The following is a 22,237-nucleotide window of genomic DNA, read 5'->3' on the forward strand; positions in this document are numbered from 1 at the left end:
AAATTTGTCTCTTACTACTTAAAACAACTTGAGTGAGGCATGAGAACTAGGGAGATCTTGTTTTGAATGCAGAGTGCTGCGTTTTCATAGGGTATTGTGTAAAACAAACAGTTGTTTGCATTCTGCAAAACACTGCTTGTATTTGATGATGCCTTGCTACGTAGGGTAGACCATGCTGGGCCAGTTTAGTCTGACTCATCTATATCACAAAAATCATTGATGAGAGTATGTGTAAGATCATTGTAATACAATCTGCGTATAATTTCCCATGTGTGTGTTTGGGCTGTAGTCTTAACTGTTGATCATATAAGACATAAAACTAGAGAATACTCAGCAGCATTCAAAATATTCACCAATCTAAAAATTTCTTACAGAAAAGAATGAGGCAGAAAGCTGCTAGCTGGTTTGACCACTAGTAAGTTTACATTGAATAACAAAACCATAATCAAATAGATGGCAACTTTTATGTCTGATTTTTAAGTGTAATTTTTTTCCAAGATAAAAATAGATGTAACTTGAAAGTAGTATTACTGCAACATTCAAACAAATGATTTTGGTTTCGTCTCCAGAAGAGTGTGCTGCGTATTCTGAACGTTGCTATTAGAACAAAACATTTCTGTAGTAAAACTAACTTTAACTTTCACTGTATCATTTAGCTTTTAGTTTGGATGCTGAGCAGCCGGATTATGACTTGGATTCTGAAGATGAGATCTTTGTGAACAAGTTGAAGAAAAGAATGGACATCTCTCCTTTGCAGTTTGAGGAGATGATAGACAGACTAGAAAAAGGCAGCGGTCAGCAGGTACAATGGTACTTTGAATAAAGAATTTGAAATACACACTCTGTATGTTACTGTGTGAAAGTGACATGCTGGGTTTTACATTTAGCCAGTCAGCCTGCAGGAGGCCAAGCTGTTGCTGAAGGAAGACGATGAATTGATCAGAGAAGTGTATGAGTACTGGATTAAAAAGAGGAAAAACTGTCGAGGTCCCTCTCTTATCCCAGCAGTGAAACAAGAGAAACGAGATGGTTCCAGCACAAATGACCCTTATGTTGCTTTTAGAAGACGAACAGAAAAGATGCAGACACGAAAAGTACGTATATCAGAGCCTCTCTCAGCTGTTCTTTCTTTTCCTTCTCCTTTTCCCCCTTTCAAAAAGTAGATTATGTAAAGAAACAGTTCTGCTGTGTTGTATGAAACAGTAAAAATTGGCATGTTCTCTTTTCTAATTTGCAGGGGTGAAAAGCAAAACTACCTTAGAACAGCTATTAAATGAAAGTTTATATTAATTTTTTCACTAAATCTACCATTAAACCTACTTATTGTATTAGTAAGCTGTAGCTCATTGATAACATGCACATGCTTCTCCTTGGTTTGGCATATGACTTGTCTTTTTTTTGATATATGTAAATATTTAGAACTTACAGTGGTTCAGATTACTTAATTTAAATGATGAGGGGAAACACATATACTCTGTGTGTATCTGCAGAATCGGAAAAATGATGAAGCTTCTTACGAGAAGATGCTTAAGCTGCGTCGAGATCTCAGTCGTGCAGTGACCATCCTGGAGATGATAAAGAGAAGAGAAAAAAGCAAGAGAGAATTGCTGCATTTAACACTGGAAATTATGGAAAAGAGGTAATGTTCATTGAAAAGTTGCTGCAGAAAGCTTTGGAAGCTGCTTTATATTCTGATTGCTTCAAATATTTAAACAGTGGGAGATTTTTAAAATAAGTATTTAGACATGCGTTTACAGGATAACATAGTTTCGTATATGGCTATGGAGAGCAAAATATAAGGCTAGGAAGTTGCTTATTGTGGCAAGGTGATCGTCAAACTGAGCTACATTGTTTCATTAGATGTGTACATATTTTCAAGTGTGTTTATCTATTCTGTATGTTATACCAGAGGAGAGATCATAGTTTCAGGAGAAAATGCATGTTAAATGCATAGATTAAGGAAATACCAGCTATTTCTAAGGCCATTTTCAAACATTACCATTCTTTGACTTCATGATCATGATTCTTTGCTAAAAAAGCTTGATCAAACACCCTCTTGAAGAAAAGAGATAATCATTTCATACAGTGTGAAATGTGTGAGTCATCTCCAAGTTGTGCTTCTTTTGACATCCTGTTGGTCAGCTGTGCTGAGGGCCAAATGCTCAGTTGTCACTTTCCTAATTGGCTGAGATTTACAGTTGCAATGTGGAGCTGTTCTTTAAGTTCATACTTAGAATCTGAGTAGACTTCCCTAGCTCAAGTATCCATGTTTGAAAGCAAATGTTCTGAGTCAGTATCTTAAAACTCTAGAACTAACTTTTTAGTCTGGATTCTTAGGGAGGCAAGCTGAATTTTTCTACTAGGGCACTTTTTTTAAGCACTGAGCATTTTAAGCAGAACCAGAGAGGGGGGAAATCTTGAAGGTTTTCACAGTAGCTTTCTCATAAAATAAGCTGTTGAATAGAGGGAAGACACTAATACCTCCCTCAGAGTGAAGAACTGCACTTCAACCCAGCATTTGTCACAGGATTTGAAATGTAATATGTTTCATGGGTCTACTTGTTGTGAAAATATTCCCTAACACAAAAGGGGAAGGATTAATGCATAAGGCACTCTGCCTCACTGTTTAAAACCTTTCAAGTGATAAATGTATGGGTTTTAAATGGCAGCAGTCCCCAAGGGAGGGGGGAGGGTAACCCTCTCCTGTTCTTTCCTTCTAGTTTCTGCTTCTTTCCTTTATAGTATTGTGCTTTGGAGATGCTTTACAGAGTAGTTATCATTTTTTATTTGTCAGCATTAGCCATTGCAATGAATTTTCTATGTTATTAGTCAGTACCCTTTTCTGTAATAATACTTTCTGTACTTCTTGCTGATGTCCTGGATGTCCCTTTACCCCAAACTCCAAGTATTAGTTTGTGTTTCTCCATGTTTCTCAATTTTTTTACCAGATGTACATTGTAAGCACTCCAACAAATGTTTTCTGATTTCAGGTATAATTTGGGTGACTACAGTGGAGAGATCATGTCTGAAGTCATGGCGCAGCGGCAGCCACTTAAACCTACCTATGCTATTCCCATCATTCCTGTGACTAACAGCAGTTCTTTTAAACACCAAGAAGCTATGGAACTGAAAGAATATAAAGTCAAAGTGAGTAATGTCAGTAACTGAGTTACTGTTTGGCTATAAAGTACGCAAGGTACAGCATTTTAGGATAGGAGAGGGGAGGCTTTATGAAACTAGCAAAGCTGCAAGTGAAATAAAGTGCTTTGTTCTGTTGGAGTTATGAGGATAACATACAGACTCCCTGTACTTCTTAAGGCAGAAATAAAGTCTAGACAAACTACAGACAAAAGGACACGTGCAATTGTGTTCTCATTCAGGGGGATAGAAACATTTTTCTCTAATACTGCCCCTAAAGTTAGGATATCCTGAACAAAACTGTATTTATTACCTAGATGTTGTACAAAGATGGAATTACTGATGTAAAATCCATATATTGTTCTAAATTATGTAGCTATTTTAATCCAGAGGGTTGGTTTTTGTTTTGTTTTTAAGATAGGATCTACTGGTATTCCCAGCATGCTGTATATCTTTGTCTGGTTTTGTATTTAAGTAAAGTATCAAAGAACCTTATTTGATTTAGACAGCTGACCAGCACTGCTTTTCCTGCAGGCTTTAATTTTGTGTCATACAAAGCATGACTACAGTGCAAACAGCTGAGCATGTTAAATAGGTCAGGTAACACAGGAGAAATGCTGAGGTATAATTTGAATTTTAAACCAAGACTCCTTGTGAGTGAAGAGTATCCAGAGGCTGTTCTGAAACTAACAGTGTGTTTTGAATCAGTGAATTCTTCCACTGATAGTAGAGCAATGTAGTTGTGATTGCTGGCGTGTACTTGCCTCTCAGTGATGTTGGGTCAGTGCAGTGTCTCACAGCTTGAAAGAAATCTGGTTCTTGGAGACTTGGGAAAGGCACTTAAACTTTGCTTTGCATAGTATGGGGAAACGTGTTTAATTTTTAGAGTCATTTGTGAGATTATAGATATCTTTGAGAAGTCTAACTTCTATTTTTGCCTTTAAAACATTGTTTGGTACTTAATAATTCCCTAATGCTGCATAAGTGGCTATTAAGTCAAAATGCTAGAAAATGAAAAAGGTGCCTCATGGAGATCATCATATGTATTTTCGTCTGCTTCTCCAAAGTAGTTCTGTCACCTTAACTGCTAGTGAGTTATCCAGCACAGATTGAGCAAACAGTGCATGATTCCACCTTGTTTCTTAAATGTTTCCATTACTGAAAACAAAATCCAGATACTCTTGAAATGACTGCATGTTTTACTATCAAGATGGTGGAGAGATGAGTTCACATTTTAGCTTGCTTACACAGGAGTTTTCTTAAACTCCTGTTTTAATGTAATTTTCATCTGTGTGTAATTTTACACTGCTTTTTATTTTTCTTGCAGCAAGATAAGCCTGATGTTATTAGACCCAAAAGAAAGTATGAGAAGAAGCCAAAAGTCTTACCTTCGTCCGCTGCTGCTACTCCTCAACAGACAAGTCCTGCTGCACTGCCAGTCTTTAATGCTAAAGATTTGAATCAGTATGATTTTCCTAGCTCAGATGAAGAACCTCTCTCCCAGGTAGGACCTCTAGAGTTTTGTACTGCTCTTGGGGAAAGAACAGAAATAAAACTCATGAATTTGCTAATATCTCTCCTCATATACCCTACCTCCCCATCCCCTCTTTAAAGGTTTTGTCTGGTTCTTCGGAGGCTGAGGAAGAGAATGATCCCGATGGTCCTTTTGCCTTCCGTAGGAAAGCAGGCTGTCAGTACTATGCTGTAAGTGGAATTTCCTTATGTATTATAAGACAGAGTGTCACTGTTGGAAAACATTTTGTGTCTAACTGTTTAAAATTATTTCAAGCCTCATTTAGACCAACCTGGCAACTGGCCGTGGAGTAGCCCTAAAGAGGGAAGATTAGGAGACGTGCGTTACAGATACTGCTTAACCACCCTCACCGTTCCCCAGAGGTGTATTGGGTTTGCACGACGACGGGTTGGCCGTGGTGGAAGGTGAGTGCTATGGAATTGTTGTTGCTTTTAAAAATAAAATTTAAAAAAAAAAATCAGACATAAAGAGCAGCAAAGTTAAAAAAAAAAACCCAAACTGAAAAACCTCAGAATTTCGAGCACCACAGAGAGATTGACTTTTTTAATATTTATGTTTGATCCTAGTTTCCTTAGCTGGTTAATGTCTCAATTTTTTATTTTGTGCTAATAGAAACTGCTTTAGTACTGTTTTCTTAAGTAGTTCTGGGGTTTTTTATTACTTGGACTCCCAAGTTCTGAGGTGAAAATACTTGTATATTTTCAGTTGTGATAGGTGGTTTGTATTTAAATTATTTGCATAGCTGTCTTCAAATAGTAGCACTTAAAGATAGCAAAAATTATATTTGACAGAAAATGCTTTTCTGAATTTAGACCATATTTGGTGATTTTTGGGAGGGATGCTTAAAACTGACGATAACTTAAATTTCAAACATTGTCAAAAATATCAAAGAATTTAGTGACTTATTTCAGGCATTTTGCTGCTAAGAATATTTATCAAAAACATTTTATACATTGTTTGCTGTATAAATGCTCTTTCTTAAATATTGTGTTATGTCTTTAAGAAAATAGTACATTGGGATTAAATTTTGATTAAAAGTAAGAATGTGATTTGCTTTTCAGATTTGTGCTTAGCGTCTCTTCACATACTAGTAAGCTAATCAGGAAAATTGGAATGAGAGCTGAAGGCTCTTACTGGAGTTTTTGCAAGGGGATTTGGGATTTAGTGTGTGACATCCGTACTGCATTAGGATGGTTGTAGTATATATGGGAGTAAGGTTTTTGAAGAAGTTACTTCAGGAGAGTATTTCAGTCATTTTTTAATTAGTTAAGCGATGTTATTGTCTAGGTGTTTTTTAATTACATGTTGTTGCAGTCTTAATATGTACATGATGTTGTACCTCCCAGCTCTTGAAACAGTAAAAGCTAAAATATACCTAAATATAATATTTACTGTAAAATAATAGGTAGTCATGCATTGGGGGGGAGCGTGTGTTTGCTTGTTCTAGAAGAGCTTTGTGTAGCTCCTTCTATCCCTTTGTCATCCCCAAACACACATGTCAAACTGGTGACTTCCTTCGTGTTTTCTTGCCACTGTGTAATTCTGCATTGTTGTCCTGGTTTTAGGGTGCTGCTGGACAGAGCGCATTCGGACTACGATAATGCATTTCATCACCTGGATTTGGAAAGGTTTTCCTCATCACAACACTCTTCAATCAGTCAATTTGCCAATACCTCAGAAACAAATACCTCGGACAAATCTTTCTCAAAAGACCTCAGTCAGATACTAGTCAATATCAAATCATGTAGATGGCGGCATTTTAGGCCTCGGACACCATCCCTACATGACAGTGACAATGATGAACTCTCCTGTAGGAAATTATACAGGGGTTTAAATCGAACAGGCACAGCACAACCCGGGACCCAGACATGCAGTACCTCTACACAAAGTAAAAGTAGCAGTGGTTCAGCACATATTGGTATGTTTAATTTAACAAACTTGCTTCCAGAAGTTTTAAACTTGATTCAGAAAATCCAGAATATCATTAGGTCATCCATACTTTACATCGTGGTCTGTTTTGGTGGTAACAGCCCATCTTCGTGTGTATCTCTTTATTTGCTACATGGAATGTTTGTTTGCATTTATTGCTAGCAGTAGAGTACTGCATCTGAGATTTATACAAGTGCTACAGTGGTATGTAATTACAGGTTTAGAAATACAAAGCTTTAAAACCAATATTGTGTAGGGTTTCAGTTGACTGAGGATTTGGATTTTTAAAATTAAAAACATGTTAATTGAAATGTTGATGTAAATACTACATTCCAAATTTTTTTTAATACAAAGTGTGGTGGTGATGGGAATTGTTTAGTTAAAATGTGTGCATTTAAAATCCCAGCATGCTATGAATTCTTAATTGAACTTAAATGAACTTAAATGCCATTTCCCATCCAAAAAGTACCCAGCCCACTCTCACTGATGCATCTGCTCATGCTTAGCAAAACTCTTGGACTAATCACCTCTACGTCTTGTCAGCAAGTGGCAGACTACATCTTACAGAACCCAATTACAGATTTGAGGACCTGACTGAAAAAACTTGATGTGATGGTGTTTTTTAATTGGAACACTGTTGGAAAGCATCACTCTTTTTGTAGGGCTCTTCATATTGGAAGACTGGCATTTACAGTGTTAGAATGGGACTTAAATAACTCATGAATTTTGATGAGTCAGTACCATAAATGTCATCTTTTTATAGTAGGTTAAAGTGACATAGTTTTTTTTATAAAGAAATAACTTTAAAAGTTCACCTTTGTAAGGAGTTTTGTAAGGAGTCTCTAGAATCATGTTTTCCATACCATTTTGAATTATGGCTTTGGAAATCCATCAGAATACCTGGATAATGTAGGAGTGCAGTGGGGAGAGATGCATATACCTAATAAAATAATCAAATTGTGAGGTGTTTTGGTGGTTTGCTCAAAATCTGATATCCTGGTATCAGATGACTTTAATCCTCCTGTTTGCCAATATGTTTTGTACCTTTTCTCCCTGTACCACGTTTTGGGTTTTTTAACCTGAAAATTCTTTCTGCTTGCATTTGTAGAGTTAGAGAGCGCCTTTGTTCTGCTGCTTTATTTCATGCTTCCTCTCCATGCTGTCCTAGATTAGGTCCTTGCCCCTATCCCCCTTTCTTTCCTCTTTTATGATAATTCTTACTGGAAATGTACAAAGGCTACAAGTGATGGTTCTTCTGTTTTGTGATAGAAATGTGGCTTTTGGTTAAATTCTGCCCTTCAAGTGGTTCAAATAAGTAAAGCAAGTCCAGAACTGAATGAGAGCATCATCTGGATGATGACCAGTCTGAACTATGATAAAATGGTAGCCAGGTTATGAGTGTGAAAACAAAACTATTGGGTACTGAATAGATTATAAATGCAGTTTAAAGTATTAATGGCAATACTTTGCATCTGAAAATTGTGTAGATTTGAAAAATTGACTGATTGAGTTTAAAGCTTATATAATTGTGTGTGTGTATAAATAAACACACACACCCTTTTAGAGTCTTTTTTCCTGAAATAGATGGTTAGGATGTTTATCTACATCATTTAGGAATTAAATGCTATTATTATTTATGGTGATGAGTTCCATACCAGAGTTTGTGTGGCTGCATCTTGAAGCCCCTGGGGAATTAATACATGTGTGTAAGTACTTGGTATATAACACTAATTTGTGCTTGGAATTCTGTACAGATGGCTTATATCCATGTAAAATATGTAAGTTAGTATTCCAAGCTTTTCAGAATCTAAATGTTAGAGTTTAGTTTCATATTTTTGTTAGGGTTTGATACAGGAATTAAATATTCAATAAAAAATGTATCTGTCTGAATTAATAGATACACTTTTAAATCAGTTACCACAGTCTTCGGATAGTCACTTATTATTAGTATAGCTGGGCAGTTGTATCTGTATATTTATCATCTTAGTTGGAATTCTTGTGGCATTGGAGGTGTATAGAAGTTTGTGTCTATGTGATGTACTGCTGATTGTCGGTGTAGGGGTTCGAAAGGAGCACAGAGTCTAATTCTCGGTGCCAGTCTGGTTTTTAGTGGATTTTTTTTCTGTTTTTTAAAGGATTCTTTGAGATAGGTTGTCTGCACAGATCACAGGCTGTTTTTATGTCTCATGTGAGTCTGACTTCTTCAATGGTGCCAGTCAGTTGCAGCTGCTGAGTTGTCTTCTTACTTTCTGTAGCAAATACTGTAGAGGACATCAGGTATCTAACAGCTGTACTAAAGTTTTTCTAATAGTTACTACTACAGATTAACAACCCTGTACAGTGTACCTGTTACTTTTTCTTCATTGTTTTTAAAGATGGGAGTTTGTTGTGGGCATAGATTTTTTTTTTTAGGTTTCTTCCTCTTTACCTTTTAGGTTTTTGAATTGGCTGTTGGTCTTTCTACCAGAAAACACTTATTAATACCTTTTTTTTTTTTTTAAATCTTTTTGCTGCTACTCTGAGTTGTGGTCAAACCATATTGCTTGCCTTTAAGATGAAGCTCATCCTAGGATTCTGTAGTGACCAGCAGAGGTGGTCATGTTGCCATGTTTATTGTGTACCATCACATGAGTTTTGTCTGTTTCCATACTAAAGTGTAGATAAGTCTTGGACTTTTTCTGCCTTGAATGATGCAGACACGCTGCTGACATGGAACAATTGCTATGGAAAACCTTGCTTCTCAGGTCTGTTATACATGGCCAGCAGGGGCATGAAGTAGAGATTGTATCTCAGGTCCTCCGTTAAGCAGAGGACGTGTTCTAGAAGCTGTGCTGTGACATACCATTCTCTGGCTACAGGAAGCATTACTGTTCATCCTGAAGATCAGGGAGAAGTTTCCCCAAAGAACCGGGCATTTTTTAAACATTTTGAAGTGCCTTTGACCCTGAAGGAAATGCAAGTTATTCTGGTCCTGGCTTTCAGAATGCTCAGCATCAAAGATGTGTGGAAGATGTTGCATTGAGATTTTGTGTATAAACTGAGAAGGGATGCCTTAAAAAAAAGAAATCCCTTACAAAGTTACTTGAACACTTGCTGTGTGCTGAAGGCTAAACTTTGGCACCAGGATCAAGTGGCCAAGAAAAGTAGCATCACTTTGGAAGAGGGTGATTCCTTTTCATCTTGCTGAAGAATTATGGAAAACTATCCTTTGCCCTCTTGCAAAAAGACCTGATTCAGAGATCTTCACACATGTTATACAGAACACCACTAAAAAGCAGGCAAGAGCATTAAATCAAGATTATTGTGGAGAATTAACTTGTTTGGGGAGCTACTAACTGTGAACAAAATGCAGCAAAATTACTTCAGAAAATGAGCCTGTATTGCTGACAGTCTCAAGTTTCTGAATCAAAATCTTCAGAGATGGAGCTTGTAACTCTGGAGTGTACAATAGGCATAAGGTTTCATCTGAAGTGTTTCTGTCCCTTGTTAGATTGATCTGATTCTGCTGGGCAAATAGTAGTCTTTGAACTGCATCATATTATGGACAGACTGCTTTCTGCTGGAGACTTGTTAAATATGTTGCATTTGGACTTTGGAATGCTTGCATCTAGTAACAAAAGTTAGAGACTCTTAAGAGTCCTAAGACTGCACAGCATGTATCTTTCTGTTCCAGCCTTGTCTTTAGGAAGCAGAGCAGAGATACCCATCACTAGTGAAAGACTGGAGCACTGGTTCCCAGGCTCTACAGTAAGAGCAGGCAACAGTCTTGCATTCTGTTGTTTTCTGCCTTCGTCACCCAGAAGCTGGATCACTTTGAAAACAGTCTGAAAGCTGGCAAGGCTGAAGAGGCTGGCAGTTAACTGCTCACTGAATTTGTAACTTGCCCTTTGAGAAAAAGCCTTACTGAACATTGTTAGAGTTCTGATGTTTGTGATTGTAGATCTTACTGTATGAAAAGCTGCAGGAATACTGAACATAGTTAAATAATCCAACATAATTTACTTCGCATTTTCTTGTAAACCAGATATTTAGATGATGTGATGCAAGTTGTGCTTTACTATTCAGTAACTGTACTGTCCCAGTACACTTGCATGCTCTTTTTTGCATCTCTTAATCTCTTTTTAAAAGCAGTTTAGCACATTTGGGGGTCTAACAGGATAGTGAACTGTACTTCCATTTCCCAAATAAGGTAACGCTGGTTAAAGCATCTGTGCTTGTTCAGCCTGGAGAAGAGAAGGCTTTGGGGTGACCTAGTTGGGACCTTCCAGTACCTGAAAGGAGCTTACAAGAAAGATGGGGAGGGACTTTTTACAAGAGCATGTAGTGACAGGACAAGGGGAAGTGGATTCAAACTGGAAGAGAATAGGTTTAGATTTGATATTAGGAAGAAATTCTTAACTGTCTGGGTGGTGAAACACTGGAACAGGTTGCCCAGAGAAGTTGCTCCATCCCTGGAAGTGTTCAAGGCCAGGTTAGATGAGGTCTTTGAACAACCTGGTGTAGTGAAAGGTGTCCTTGCCTGTGGCAGGGAGGTTGGAACTAGATGAGCTTTAAGGTCCTTTCTGATCCAAACCATTCTATGATTCTATACTGTTATTTCATGTTCTTATTAAGGATACCTGATGCCTGATTTTAGGCAACCCTTTCCCAGAAAGAAGCAGGAGGAAGCTCCTCGATCCTTGTGGCAATTCCTTGCAGCAGAGTAGAAGAGCTTGTCCTGCCTTTTCATGGTTTTCATACCACCACTGGCTGTGTTCAGATCTTTTTATTTAACCTTTGTATCTGTAACAGTCTCAACATTGCTATCTGTGTTACTCTTTTCCCATTTTTGAAAAACTTCTTTCACATTACAGGATAAACTTGGTCATGAAAAGTACTGGAATTTGTAATGGTTATTTTCAATCGTCATTGGAATTTAACAGTCTTGGCCTTGGCCCATCTGTGGCTGAGCTGTTGGTGTCCTGGTTGAAGAAGCAATGGCCTTGAGATGTTTTAACAGATGTTTAGAGCCCACTCTAAGCTTAGTTGAAGGAGGAAATATTAAAAGGAAAAGCTTCTTTAATCTGGGAAATGTGACTGAGGATGGGATAAGAGCCATACCAAAACACTTGAGCATTTCTGGAGACTTCAAGACTTCGTAGTTGTATTAGGTTTTCTTATTCAGCTTCAGCTCAGTTGGAGTAAAACTTTGCTCCAAAGTGATGGATCTCTGAGCTTGCAGAAACTTTGCATTCTGTGCAAGGATCACCACATTTATAACTGGCCTGAGACGGTGTGGTGGAAACTCATATTAAGAATGATGGGCAGACAAATATAAATGCACAGCAAACTTTTCTAGCTTTCATTCAATGGCTAGTAAAAATCCTTATTAATTATTTTCTGTCTGTCTTCTGCTACCAAGTAGGGAGTGCATATATAGACCTTATATCTAGTTCATAATTTCTAGAGTTCTGATTGTAGGAATTTCACACTTCTGTTGGGCTGAAATAAAAGGCTGTTGTAGTAATAATCAAGGGCGTAATGATTCATGTTCTCATAGTGTCTAATAATGCCATATTTAAGTAAAACCAATCTTGAACTTCTTTTCAGAAAGTGAAACAACTTTGGGCCTGGTGCATCAAATACTAAATCACACTGATGGCTCTAAGTCTCTCCAATCTTCTGAATTCACTGGTGAGAACTTGCTATATAGTAGAAAATCTTTAACCAGGCAATGTAACCCAGATGACATCTCTCATGAGAGAGAGATTTAAAAATGTGATGTTCTGGATTACTTAGCATTGTGATTGATGTTTGCTTTGCATTCACTTTGGCATTAGTAACCACTAATTGTTCTCTTACACAGCAGGGATGTGATGCTCTCATGTGCTTCCCTTAAGAAAACATTGTAACATAATATATCATCTTTCCACACACTTTGGCAATTCTGTAGTTTATGGAATTTCTCAGTTGAAAGCTTTAGTTAGGGGATCTTTCTTCTGTTACCTGATCAAAACTGCCTCTTTAATTGTCATCCACTGAAAGGATCAGGGAATCTAGTACTGTAAATGGATTGTAGAGAGGTTCTTTGAATCCAGTATAGTATTAAGGCCTCAGTTTTCCCACTGAAATAACATTTCCACTCATGAGAACAGATACTTAACAATGTTATGAAACAACTTCTAAGTGGTTTTAAGTTACTGTAATTTAAATAGCTAATTCTTTAGATGCTAAACAGGACTGAAACTTTTGCTGAAAGGTTTAATTAAGCTGTTTGAATCTCTCAGTATTACATTTTTAAAACTTTTTACTAAAAAAAATAAAAAGAAATTATTACCTGGATAGGTCATGGTGTTCACTCCACGAAGTTTGCTCAGTTTGCCTGGCAAATCTAGCGAGCATCTTCCATTCAGGAAATGAAAGGGAATGCTAGTAGAGGGAAGGGGAGTTTACACATGCATTTTCTGCTTTCCAGGATATGCTCCCCGTTCTTTTAGGAAGCTGGTTATTGTGGTCAGTTTTTTGTAAGTCTGTATTTTCTACTGAAGGTAAACAGAGTAACAACTGGTGGGTGAGTCACCTCACGGTAAAACTTGCAGGAGGAGTTGTGAGGGGAGACTGTGGCTGTTTATCCTACAAAGACCAATCTCACACAAATGCAGCAGTCAGCCCCGCCGTCCTCCCTGGTTTTGGCCACATTTGGGAACGACTTGAGTTTTCAGAGAAGCCAAATGTAAGCTACAGCACTGTAAGGCTGGTACATGTTAAATACTGTGGTAAAACCAGTTAGCACTGTTAGCATAGTTTTATATTGCGGTATAAAACTGCTGCAAACTGTGGATCTTTGAGCTCAAAGTCCATTGACAGTATCACTGTTACTCTGTGCTCCAGAAAACACCTGTTGAGTATCAGCACCCCAGAGAACTTGGGTGATACATAAACAGAATCATCCAATTGAAAGTTGATATTCAGTGGTTTAATTTGAGGGGAAAAAAATGGACATGTAATCATCCAGGGTTTACAAATGCTCATAAAAATGATTGAAGGAAAACACGTTCATAGTACAGTGTGCAATAATTCAGTTCTTAATAAAACAGGATTTGTAGCTGTCACAAAGGAAATACTGGGCAATCATTTATCCTGTCAGTCAGTATCAGTCACGTACGATGTTTCTTTCCTTGTACTCGTAGCTGAAAATTCCTGAAGTTTTTTCTTCTACCTCCCATTGCTTTTTGCAGTCTGTAAGCTAGAAACCATTTCCTTGCTGCCAAAGTATAGCACTAATACAGTTGCACATTAGGTGTGTGTTTGTTGTCCCAAGCTGTTAAGAGAATAACAGCATAACACAATGTACTGACTTAAAATCTGAGGGTTGTCTCAACTGAAATGTGACAACTTGATACAGTATGCTGCAAGAAAACAAGAAGCATTTGTGTAGCCAAGTCTCTTGGTAAAGTTTGAGCTACCCATCTGCTGATAACCAGCTTGAGATGTGAATAACTCCAGGTAGAATTGGGCCTTAAAGGTTTCTCATGTTTAAGGTTAGAAAAGGAGTTGAACTAGGTTAAGAGTCTGGTGACTTGCATAAATTACTGCAAGTGCCTTGGAAAGTATGTAGAGGTTTTGTATAGAAGTGCAGCTGTTAGCTGTGAAAGTTGAGATACTCTGAAATTATAATGTTCTTATTTATTGTGTATTGGTAGTGGTGGTTGAGATTTCCACCTTCACCTCTCACTGTATAGTGATTCTGTGTAGTGAATGAAACTGGATGTTTCGTCACTGTTGCATTCAGTAAATTGCAAACTATTAAATAGTCATTACTGTGTGATGGAACCAGGACCACTGAGGTCCCAGCATGCTGTTTGAGGAGAGTCTGTATGCACTGCACTCTGGGGCTGCTGAAGCAAGACTGTTTTAAAATCTCATGTGTTGTCTTTAACTAGTGAATGTTTTGTCTTGTCCATGTTTTAAACTTCAAGCTGTTGTTCAGTTGTCTGTTGCTTTATGAATGTTTTTAAAGTCTTAAATGCCTCCAGTAATGTCAGGAATATGTAACTTTGTTTGGTGTTGTGTAGCAATACTCTTCTGAGTTACCAAAAATGTGGTTCCTTTTTCAGTGTTCAGGAAAGGTCTGGGCTTGCTGCTTGCCTGCTGGTTTTTTCCCAGGCAGATAAAGACCTGTGTTTGACACAAAAGAGAATGACAGTCGTTTTTACTTCTTCTACATGTACCATTTCCCCAGTTCCAGTCACAATTGTGTGCCACAGGAAATGAGTATGGAAGGTTAAATAGACAAAAGTACTTCCTTGTAAAGTACATACCTTTTTTTTTTTTTTTTTTTTTTGCGTGGGAACAATAGTTTTCAGAAGCAACTTAGATCTCACAATTCATGTGCTTATTTCTTCAATTGAAGTGTAATGTAGACTCTACCCTGAGAGCAGGAGGGGAAGAAACCCAGTGGTGGTGTTAGCAAAGTACATGGTGGCTTCTAACAGAAGATGAACAGAGTATGATGTCCTAGCTTGCAGTCTTGGGAAGAAATTTTGATTTGGGTAGTTCTCAGTAGTATTGCTTTCAATTAAACCTTCAATGTAGTGTTTCTTTAACATGGAGAGGGAAGAGCTGGCTTATATAATTACAATCTATAACCTCTTGTACATGAGCATATCTGTGTATCCTGTGGAATGGGAAAGGAATACCAATCAGATTATTTTAGGAGGCTGTAGCTTGCAGCAGTCCTTTATGAGCAGTGTTGTGTTTCTAACCTGGATGCAATTGATTCAGAATTCACAGTGGATCTCTGATAGTGTTGTAAATAGTATTTTGAAATGTCTGGTAGACTTCTACCTTCAGTAAGGGAAACAGCAAAAATGTTGCTGAATATTTAACCTAAATTGAAAAAATGCCCGAAATGTTCTTGAGTGTATTTTCCAGGCAGTATTTTTAAGTGGAAGAGAAGCAGTTGGAATATAGATGAGAGTGGTAGTCATAGTGGGGTTCTTCTGTCACTTGTTTCCTTTGACAGCTGTGTAACTGTTTGGTAGTGGTGGGAGATGTACAGCTGCAAGGGTCACAGAGTGCCTGGAGGGAGATTCGCTGATGTACAATTGGAAACATACAGTTTTTCTAAATGGCACTTCCGGAAAGAAGGGGGAGCACTTACAGCTGATCTTTAGCGTAGTCTGTCCCGAACAAACACAGACTGTGTAAGCTTCATTTGTTGTTCTTCCAAGAGAAAACAGTATTGTGGAGGTGGTTAAACCAACACAGGTGACTGCTTACCTCAACTCTGTTTTATGGTTAGAATCTTAAATATACTTAGGACTTGAAAACTGAAATGAACTATTAGTAAATTTTACTTAAATAGGCAAAAGTGAGATGATTACGATGGTGGAAATTCTAATCATAATTCAGTCAAAGATGGTGGTATAATGTACTCTTTTTGCCCATTTTCCTCTTTATCGTTCTGTGCGTTGTCTTTATTTACATCAATTATGCAATCTATTCCTAAGCTTTGTATATACTAAACATTATATTATGTGTCATACTACAGAATAAAATGCCTTGTTCTTAGAATTGTACAATATGCTGAGTTGGAAGGGACCCACTGGGATCATCAAGTCTTAACTCCTGGCCCTGCACAGGACACCCCAAGAATCACACAATAAATAAATAAATGGAACCTTCAATATCATTGGCACTATGTTGGCTAAACCATATTGATTCTAAATTTCAGGGTTTAAAAAAACAATAAATCACTACTAATGGATCAATAGAAATGACATATCTCTCAGTAACAGGACAATATATCCATTTTTCTCACTCTGCTACTGCTGGTCAGCTTTCTACGTGCTAATCTTTGTGTGCTAAAGCTTTCTCACCCTAACTTGTGTTTGGTGACAGTTTAAAAAAAATCTAAAGAACTTATAAATCTTAACTCTATATAAATTAAACAGTCAAATCCTTGAGTATTTGGTCTATGAATTCTAGTTTGTTTGGTTTTGGTTTTTTTAGTAAGGACATTTATGAGCAGTGTTACTACTACTAAGCTATTCTCCTAAGAATAGTTTAAAACATTGCTGTGAGATTTAGCTGTACCAGTATTGGGAAGGAATTTGTCATTTATGACTATATAAGTAAGTGCTACATCCTTACTTGCTGAAGGATGTTACTTACAAAAAAAAAATAACATGACTGTAGCAACTGAATCAAAATCTGTCACTTCAAGTGTTCAGACAGCAAAGTGCTGGTAATAATTTTAATGCCACTTCTAGTGCATACTAGGAGTATTTTGAACAAATTTTACACCAGAAAAGGACAAATACAATGGGAAAATGCATGCTCAGTAGTGTTTGGTCTGATGTTTCCAAATATTAGTTCTTGTTTGGGTTAGCCATTTATACTGATTTGTTGGTCAAGTTTATATGTAAGGTATAATTGGTCTTCAGAATCCTGTTGTATCCAGAAGTAGGACATTATTATAGTTTTGATAGAAATGTATTTTTTCAGGTAAGCAAGCCTGAAGGAGTAGATTAACAAAAAATTCTTAAAATTTGCAATTTGTGAACAGGATTTAAGTGTGATAGTGATTTGTTGCCAAACAGTAGTGAACTTCCCCAAAAGTGTGACTTCCACTGCATTCTTGAAGTATGAATGCCATTTACAGCACTTACTTGGGAGCATTTATACAGTCTGAGTATAAAATGGAAGGGAAAATCTGAAGGACATATCCTTTGCAAGGGCATTCACACTCCAGCCTTGATTCAGTTTGTAAATTGAAAACTGAGACTTCATTTTGTTTTGGAAATGTAAATTAAAAAAAAAAATTTAACACTGAAGTTAGTTAATGAACTGGTGACTCTGCTGCACCACTGGGCATCTCCTTGTCAATCTGTACAAGTAACACTTTATCAGTTTTATACTTGTGGGTTAACTGGACAAAATTCTGCTTGACTGAGTCACCTTTCTAAGATTTTTAGAGAGAAGGGTGTAGTTTCGTGAAATTTGTTATTGATGGAATTGCTTGTCCACGTGTGGTTACAAACAACAAAAATACAGTACTGCGATAGCCAGCCCAGTTGTGAGTGTGCCCAGCTTAGTGTTTTCAGCTGAAACATAGATCTTAATTGTAGCCCCTCCCTGCCTGCAGAGTGCTGTCAGTGAGGGCTGCGTTGCAATTACCCAACTGGGCGTATAAACCTACTCCACAAATAATGCAGATACTGTAGTTTCACAAAGTGAAAACAATGATGCCATTTCTACCTCTTCTTTCTTTTTAATCTGTTATAACTTTTTGGTGGGTTTGATGGTGTTTTGGTTCCATTCTCCCCCTCCCTTTTCAATATCTTGAGCTGAATTCAGTTATTACACTATAAAAAACAGTTATTAAAAGAGAAGGTTTAGCTTGAACAAAAAATTTCTAGGAGAGTGTCAGCTTTTTGACATAAAGGTGCATAAGTCTCTTAGGAACTTGCTGTGGTAGGTTTTTGGGGGTTTCTTTAGGTTTATAAAATAGATGTGTTTATATACACAACACCTACATATTTTGATATAGTATTTTCTCGTTTTATATTTTGTTCAGCATTTACAGCCGAACAATACCAGCAACATCAACAGCAACTGGCACTAATGCAGAAACAGCAGCTTGCACAAATTCATCAACAGCAAGCAAATAGTAATTCCTCTGCCAACACATCACAGGTGAGGGATTTGTCTGTGCTATGATTTATCCCTCATTGTTTCCCACCAGGGTTCATCTCTAATTGTCAACTGTTGCCATAGAACCTTGAAACTAACCAACAGGAAAGTGGCTTTCGCCTGAATCTACATCATAGCCATTCTGTAAAGTGTTTAGAAGGGACACTGCAGGTGAGTGTGGCAGGCGTTGCCTCTGCTCCCTCTTAACAAAAAAAAAGATGGGTCAGTCAATTAATGAAATTTTCAAAGCCTTAGCAATATGAATTGCAGAAATCTCCAGCCATGTCGTTATCCTCTTGTCAGTGGGGGATTTTAAGAGCAGAATTTCAGTTAATTAAACCTGACTCCTGAATATGTCCTCCATACAACTGTGAAAGTGTCTTAACATTCATAAACATGTAGTGCTTGCAGTGGTGCCAGACACATGAAAAGGTTCAGAAGTTGTTTGCAGTCTGAACCTCCAAGTCTCTGAGTTGGGTTTGGAATTTCATGAGAACAGATTGATCTGTGAAACAGTATTGTTACATAGAACTTTGGAAATAAGTTTCGTTGTATTTTGAATAGTTCTCGGGAAATTCTTCTGCGTTGTTTTAATGGAGCTAAAAGTGCATGGGAAAAAACCCTACAGTTCAGATTTTAACTAGTTGTACCAAATGCTGACAACTTGCTCTGAGAGTGACTGGTCCACGGTTCTGATTTACATATATCAATTTTTTGTTGTACTAGTTTTTGTACTAGCTTTAAAATGGGGAGAGTACTGACTTTCTGGAACCCTCAATCACATATATATGCCACCATTGTTCTTTCTAGGGTTTTGTTTCCAAGACACTGGATTCTGTTAGTGCTCAATTTGCTGCTTCAGCTTTGGTTACATCAGAACAGCTGATGGGATTGAAAATGAAGGATGATGTGGTGCTTGGAATTGGGGTGAATGGCATTCTTCAAGCCTCAGGTATGCAGCTGTTTGACAGATTGCATCTTGATTTTTACAGTGAAGACGTGACTATGTGGAACTGAGTGATCTTCTGAAAAATGAGCTTACTGATTTATTTTTTTTTCTGTTGCAGGAGTGTACAAGGGCTTACACCTCAGTAGTACTACACCTACAGCACTTGTCCATACAAGCTCATCATCAACAGCAGGTTCAGCCTTGTTGCAGCCTTCAAATATAACACAGACTTCAAGTTCCCACAGTGCACTGAGTCACCAAGTAACTGCTGCCAATTCTGCAACAACTCAGGTTCTGATTGGGAACAACATTCGATTAACTGTACCCTCATCAGTTGCCACTGTAAACTCTATTACCACGCTCAATGCACGGCATATACCTAGGACTTTAAGTGCTGTTCCATCATCTGCCTTAAAGCTGGCTGCAGCCACAAATTGTCAGGTGCCCAAGGTTCCAGCTTCGTCCTCTGTGGATGCAGTACCAAGGTAGGGGGATTATATCTGCTTATGTTTTCCTGGTCTTTATTTTGCGTGGTAAATACATTATGGCAAATAACAGTTGTATTAGATCCAGCTGGCTTAAATTAATGTTGTGTATAGTGGTGGTCAAAGAGGGATACTTGGGGAGAAATCCAAGAATAGACAGACTTTAGCACTGATAAGTTTTCCAGGCTGTTGTGCTAGTCACCAGCTGAAAAATAAACGTTACTTCAAAGAGGAATTTATGATCTGTTAGTACTGTGGCACATAATATTCTCTGCTGTTGAGTTCAGCTTCTGGCTCTTATATTCAATGTGAAGGCTGAACTATTCTGAAGTTTAATGTGTGTTTCTTCTTTAAAAGTAAGTCTGCCAGGAATGAACACAGGGTATAGTTGGTCCAACTGCGTTCAAAGATATTCCTGTGGTTTGAACACTGCAGAAGACTTCAGAGGATGTATTATATTTTTTTGTATCTCAAAATTTGAGAAAAGTGTCACATTCTTTAGGTATAAGAAGCATTTTTGTTTCTAAATTTCTGTTTTTAATTTCTGTTCTCATTGTTATTTTAAGATATTTGGCTAAAAGATTAATTAAAAGAGGTTAAACAAAAGTCAGTTCGTTGTTTCCTTAGGTGATTCCAGATTTTGGAACTTGTGACTTCATTAGAAACTTTTTTTATTGTGCTTTTTATATTATTTCATCACAACTTTTCATCTTTAGGACATCTTTTTTATTTCCTACATGACATGGTGGTTTATGGGGAGGTTTTACAGCATGGTGAGTGTTCACAGTAGTCATTGCTGGGAGTTAAGGACACAGCAAATAGGGAAGTATAAGAAATACACTCATCTTGTCTAGGCCTCTTCGTGTTCCCATGTAGACCTTTACTACATTTTAACAGCTCTCCAGTACTGAAGGGCAGTTGTCTTTTGAATAGTTTTTGCTGTCTTTTTCCAGTCTTGTTAATTCTTTTATTATCATTTCAACAGGGAAAACCATGAAACGGAGAAGCCAGCACTGAACAATATAGCGGACAATACAGTAGCAATGGAGGTGACGTAGTTTCCGTAGGAGTGGGACTGCAGCCTTGGGAACTTGTTTAGGTGCTATGCATCAGTAGCATTTCGAATGCAAGGGATGATGGAATGCCGCACATTGCGTTTCCATGGCAGCTGTGGGGACTTGACAGCAATGCACATCTCTCATGCTTTGGTTTTTCTTTTCTTACTATTAATAGGAAAGAATCAACATCTGTAAATTAACAATACAGCAATTATCTGTACAGTACTGCATATTTGTAATACCCTTGTATATATGTTACTTGAATACAAAACTGTTCATTTGTGATGCTTTGCACTTGGGGTGGGGGGAGGGAGGGAAACAACCTGCAACAAAGTAAGAGTGTGAGATGTGAGATTGTATAGAGATGAAAAAGTGTCATCACATCATGTGCATGGTGCGGAACCTGCTGTTTTATCTATTTATTGTGCCGTGTTTACAGTTTTTTGTACACTGTACCTTCATTGGTTCCTGTGCTGTAGTAAATGTGTTAGGTAGCTGTGGACTCCTTGGTATTTTGTAAATGGTATAACATAACTTGGTTCCCCTCTGGGTCCCTGAGTTTTCTGTGTATCATGTGAAAAATGGTGACATACATACAGAATTTTTTTAAAAAGGCATCAGTTTAAAAATGGGGAATGTACTGTTAATGGGGATCTTCCTGTTTGAGTATCGTGAGATAAGTAACAAGCTAATAATGAAGTCTGAATTTTCCCATCCTGGCTTGTCCACAGGCATGTGGACAGTTTCTGGTACTTAAAGCACTAAGGTTATGTTGCTGCTCCCCTCGTTAGTCCCATTTCCTTGCACACCAAAAAGTGTTAGTATGCAAATGGAGTCCTTACAACTGGAGTTTTTATGTTGTCTTGCCCTTTTTGAAGACATTGTATTTTTTTATTGTATTACTGTTTTTAAGACTTCATTCTTTACTTGTTCTTAAGAAAAAGGATATAAGGGAGAAGAATGCAGTAATTGCTGTACGTGTATCATCATTCCAGTTTCTAAAACAGCCAGCTTTTTTCCTTTTAAGATTCTCCAGAAGGCTGCAAGGCCAGAACCACAACTATCGGGTGCCTTCCTTTGGAAATATTTGACCTCTCTTCTGTGAAGAGAATGGTACTTAACAGACTACTATTAGTGCTTTGTCAGTACCGAAGTCTGAATGCCCACTCCAATGGCATACATTATCCTTAAGGTTTTTAATCCCACCTGGAAAAATTGTGACAGAACTCTCACAAAATAAACCCAGGGCATTACATGTTGACAAAAAACTGTGGTTGTGGTTTTTTTAATTTCAAATTCTATAATTGTTCTTGCTTTTTCCTAAGGATTTGATCTTTTGGGGTAGCCATCCCTAGAATTTCAAGAGGAAGTAATGGTTATGTGATGGCAAGTGTCAAGGCTTTTACCTATGATAACACTAAAGACAGTAAAAAAATACTTACTTTTCTTGATACTTTTGTAGAAACTG

At 37.5% G+C, this 22,237-nt stretch overlaps 1 protein-coding gene across 6 annotated transcripts in view; it reads left to right on the forward strand.

The window, feature by feature from the left end:
- EPC1 (enhancer of polycomb homolog 1) overlaps nt 1-22,037 on the forward strand; it is a 64,790-nt gene extending 42,753 nt beyond the window's left edge. Inside the window, exons 4-17 of one of the 6 annotated variants that reach the window (XM_027717414.2) lie at nt 657-802; nt 888-1,094; nt 1,491-1,639; nt 2,991-3,147; nt 4,466-4,642; nt 4,753-4,842; nt 4,928-5,076; nt 6,238-6,590; nt 12,191-12,274; nt 18,162-18,280; nt 18,362-18,448; nt 19,088-19,229; nt 19,345-19,711; nt 20,697-21,013. In XM_027717414.2, the coding sequence (XP_027573215.1) occupies nt 657-802; nt 888-1,094; nt 1,491-1,639; nt 2,991-3,147; nt 4,466-4,642; nt 4,753-4,842; nt 4,928-5,076; nt 6,238-6,590; nt 12,191-12,274; nt 18,162-18,280; nt 18,362-18,448; nt 19,088-19,229; nt 19,345-19,711; nt 20,697-20,769 (2,300 nt within the window). In that variant the 3' untranslated portion in view covers nt 20,770-21,013. Of the gene's footprint in view, nt 1-656; nt 803-887; nt 1,095-1,490; nt 1,640-2,990; nt 3,148-4,465; nt 4,643-4,752; nt 4,843-4,927; nt 5,077-6,237; nt 6,591-12,190; nt 12,275-18,161; nt 18,281-18,329; nt 18,449-19,087; nt 19,230-19,344; nt 19,712-20,696 lie in introns of those variants that run through there. The other 5 variants (XM_027717410.2, XM_027717412.2, XM_027717411.2 and 2 more) reach the window with 5 other exon arrangements.
- Nucleotides 22,038-22,237: the final 200 nt, after the last annotated feature.

This window comes from Pipra filicauda, unplaced genomic scaffold, assembly GCF_003945595.2.
Source record: "Pipra filicauda isolate LSUMZ 115617 unplaced genomic scaffold, ASM394559v2 scaffold1_size10287979_pilon, whole genome shotgun sequence".
Lineage (NCBI taxonomy): Eukaryota > Metazoa > Chordata > Aves > Passeriformes > Pipridae > Pipra > Pipra filicauda.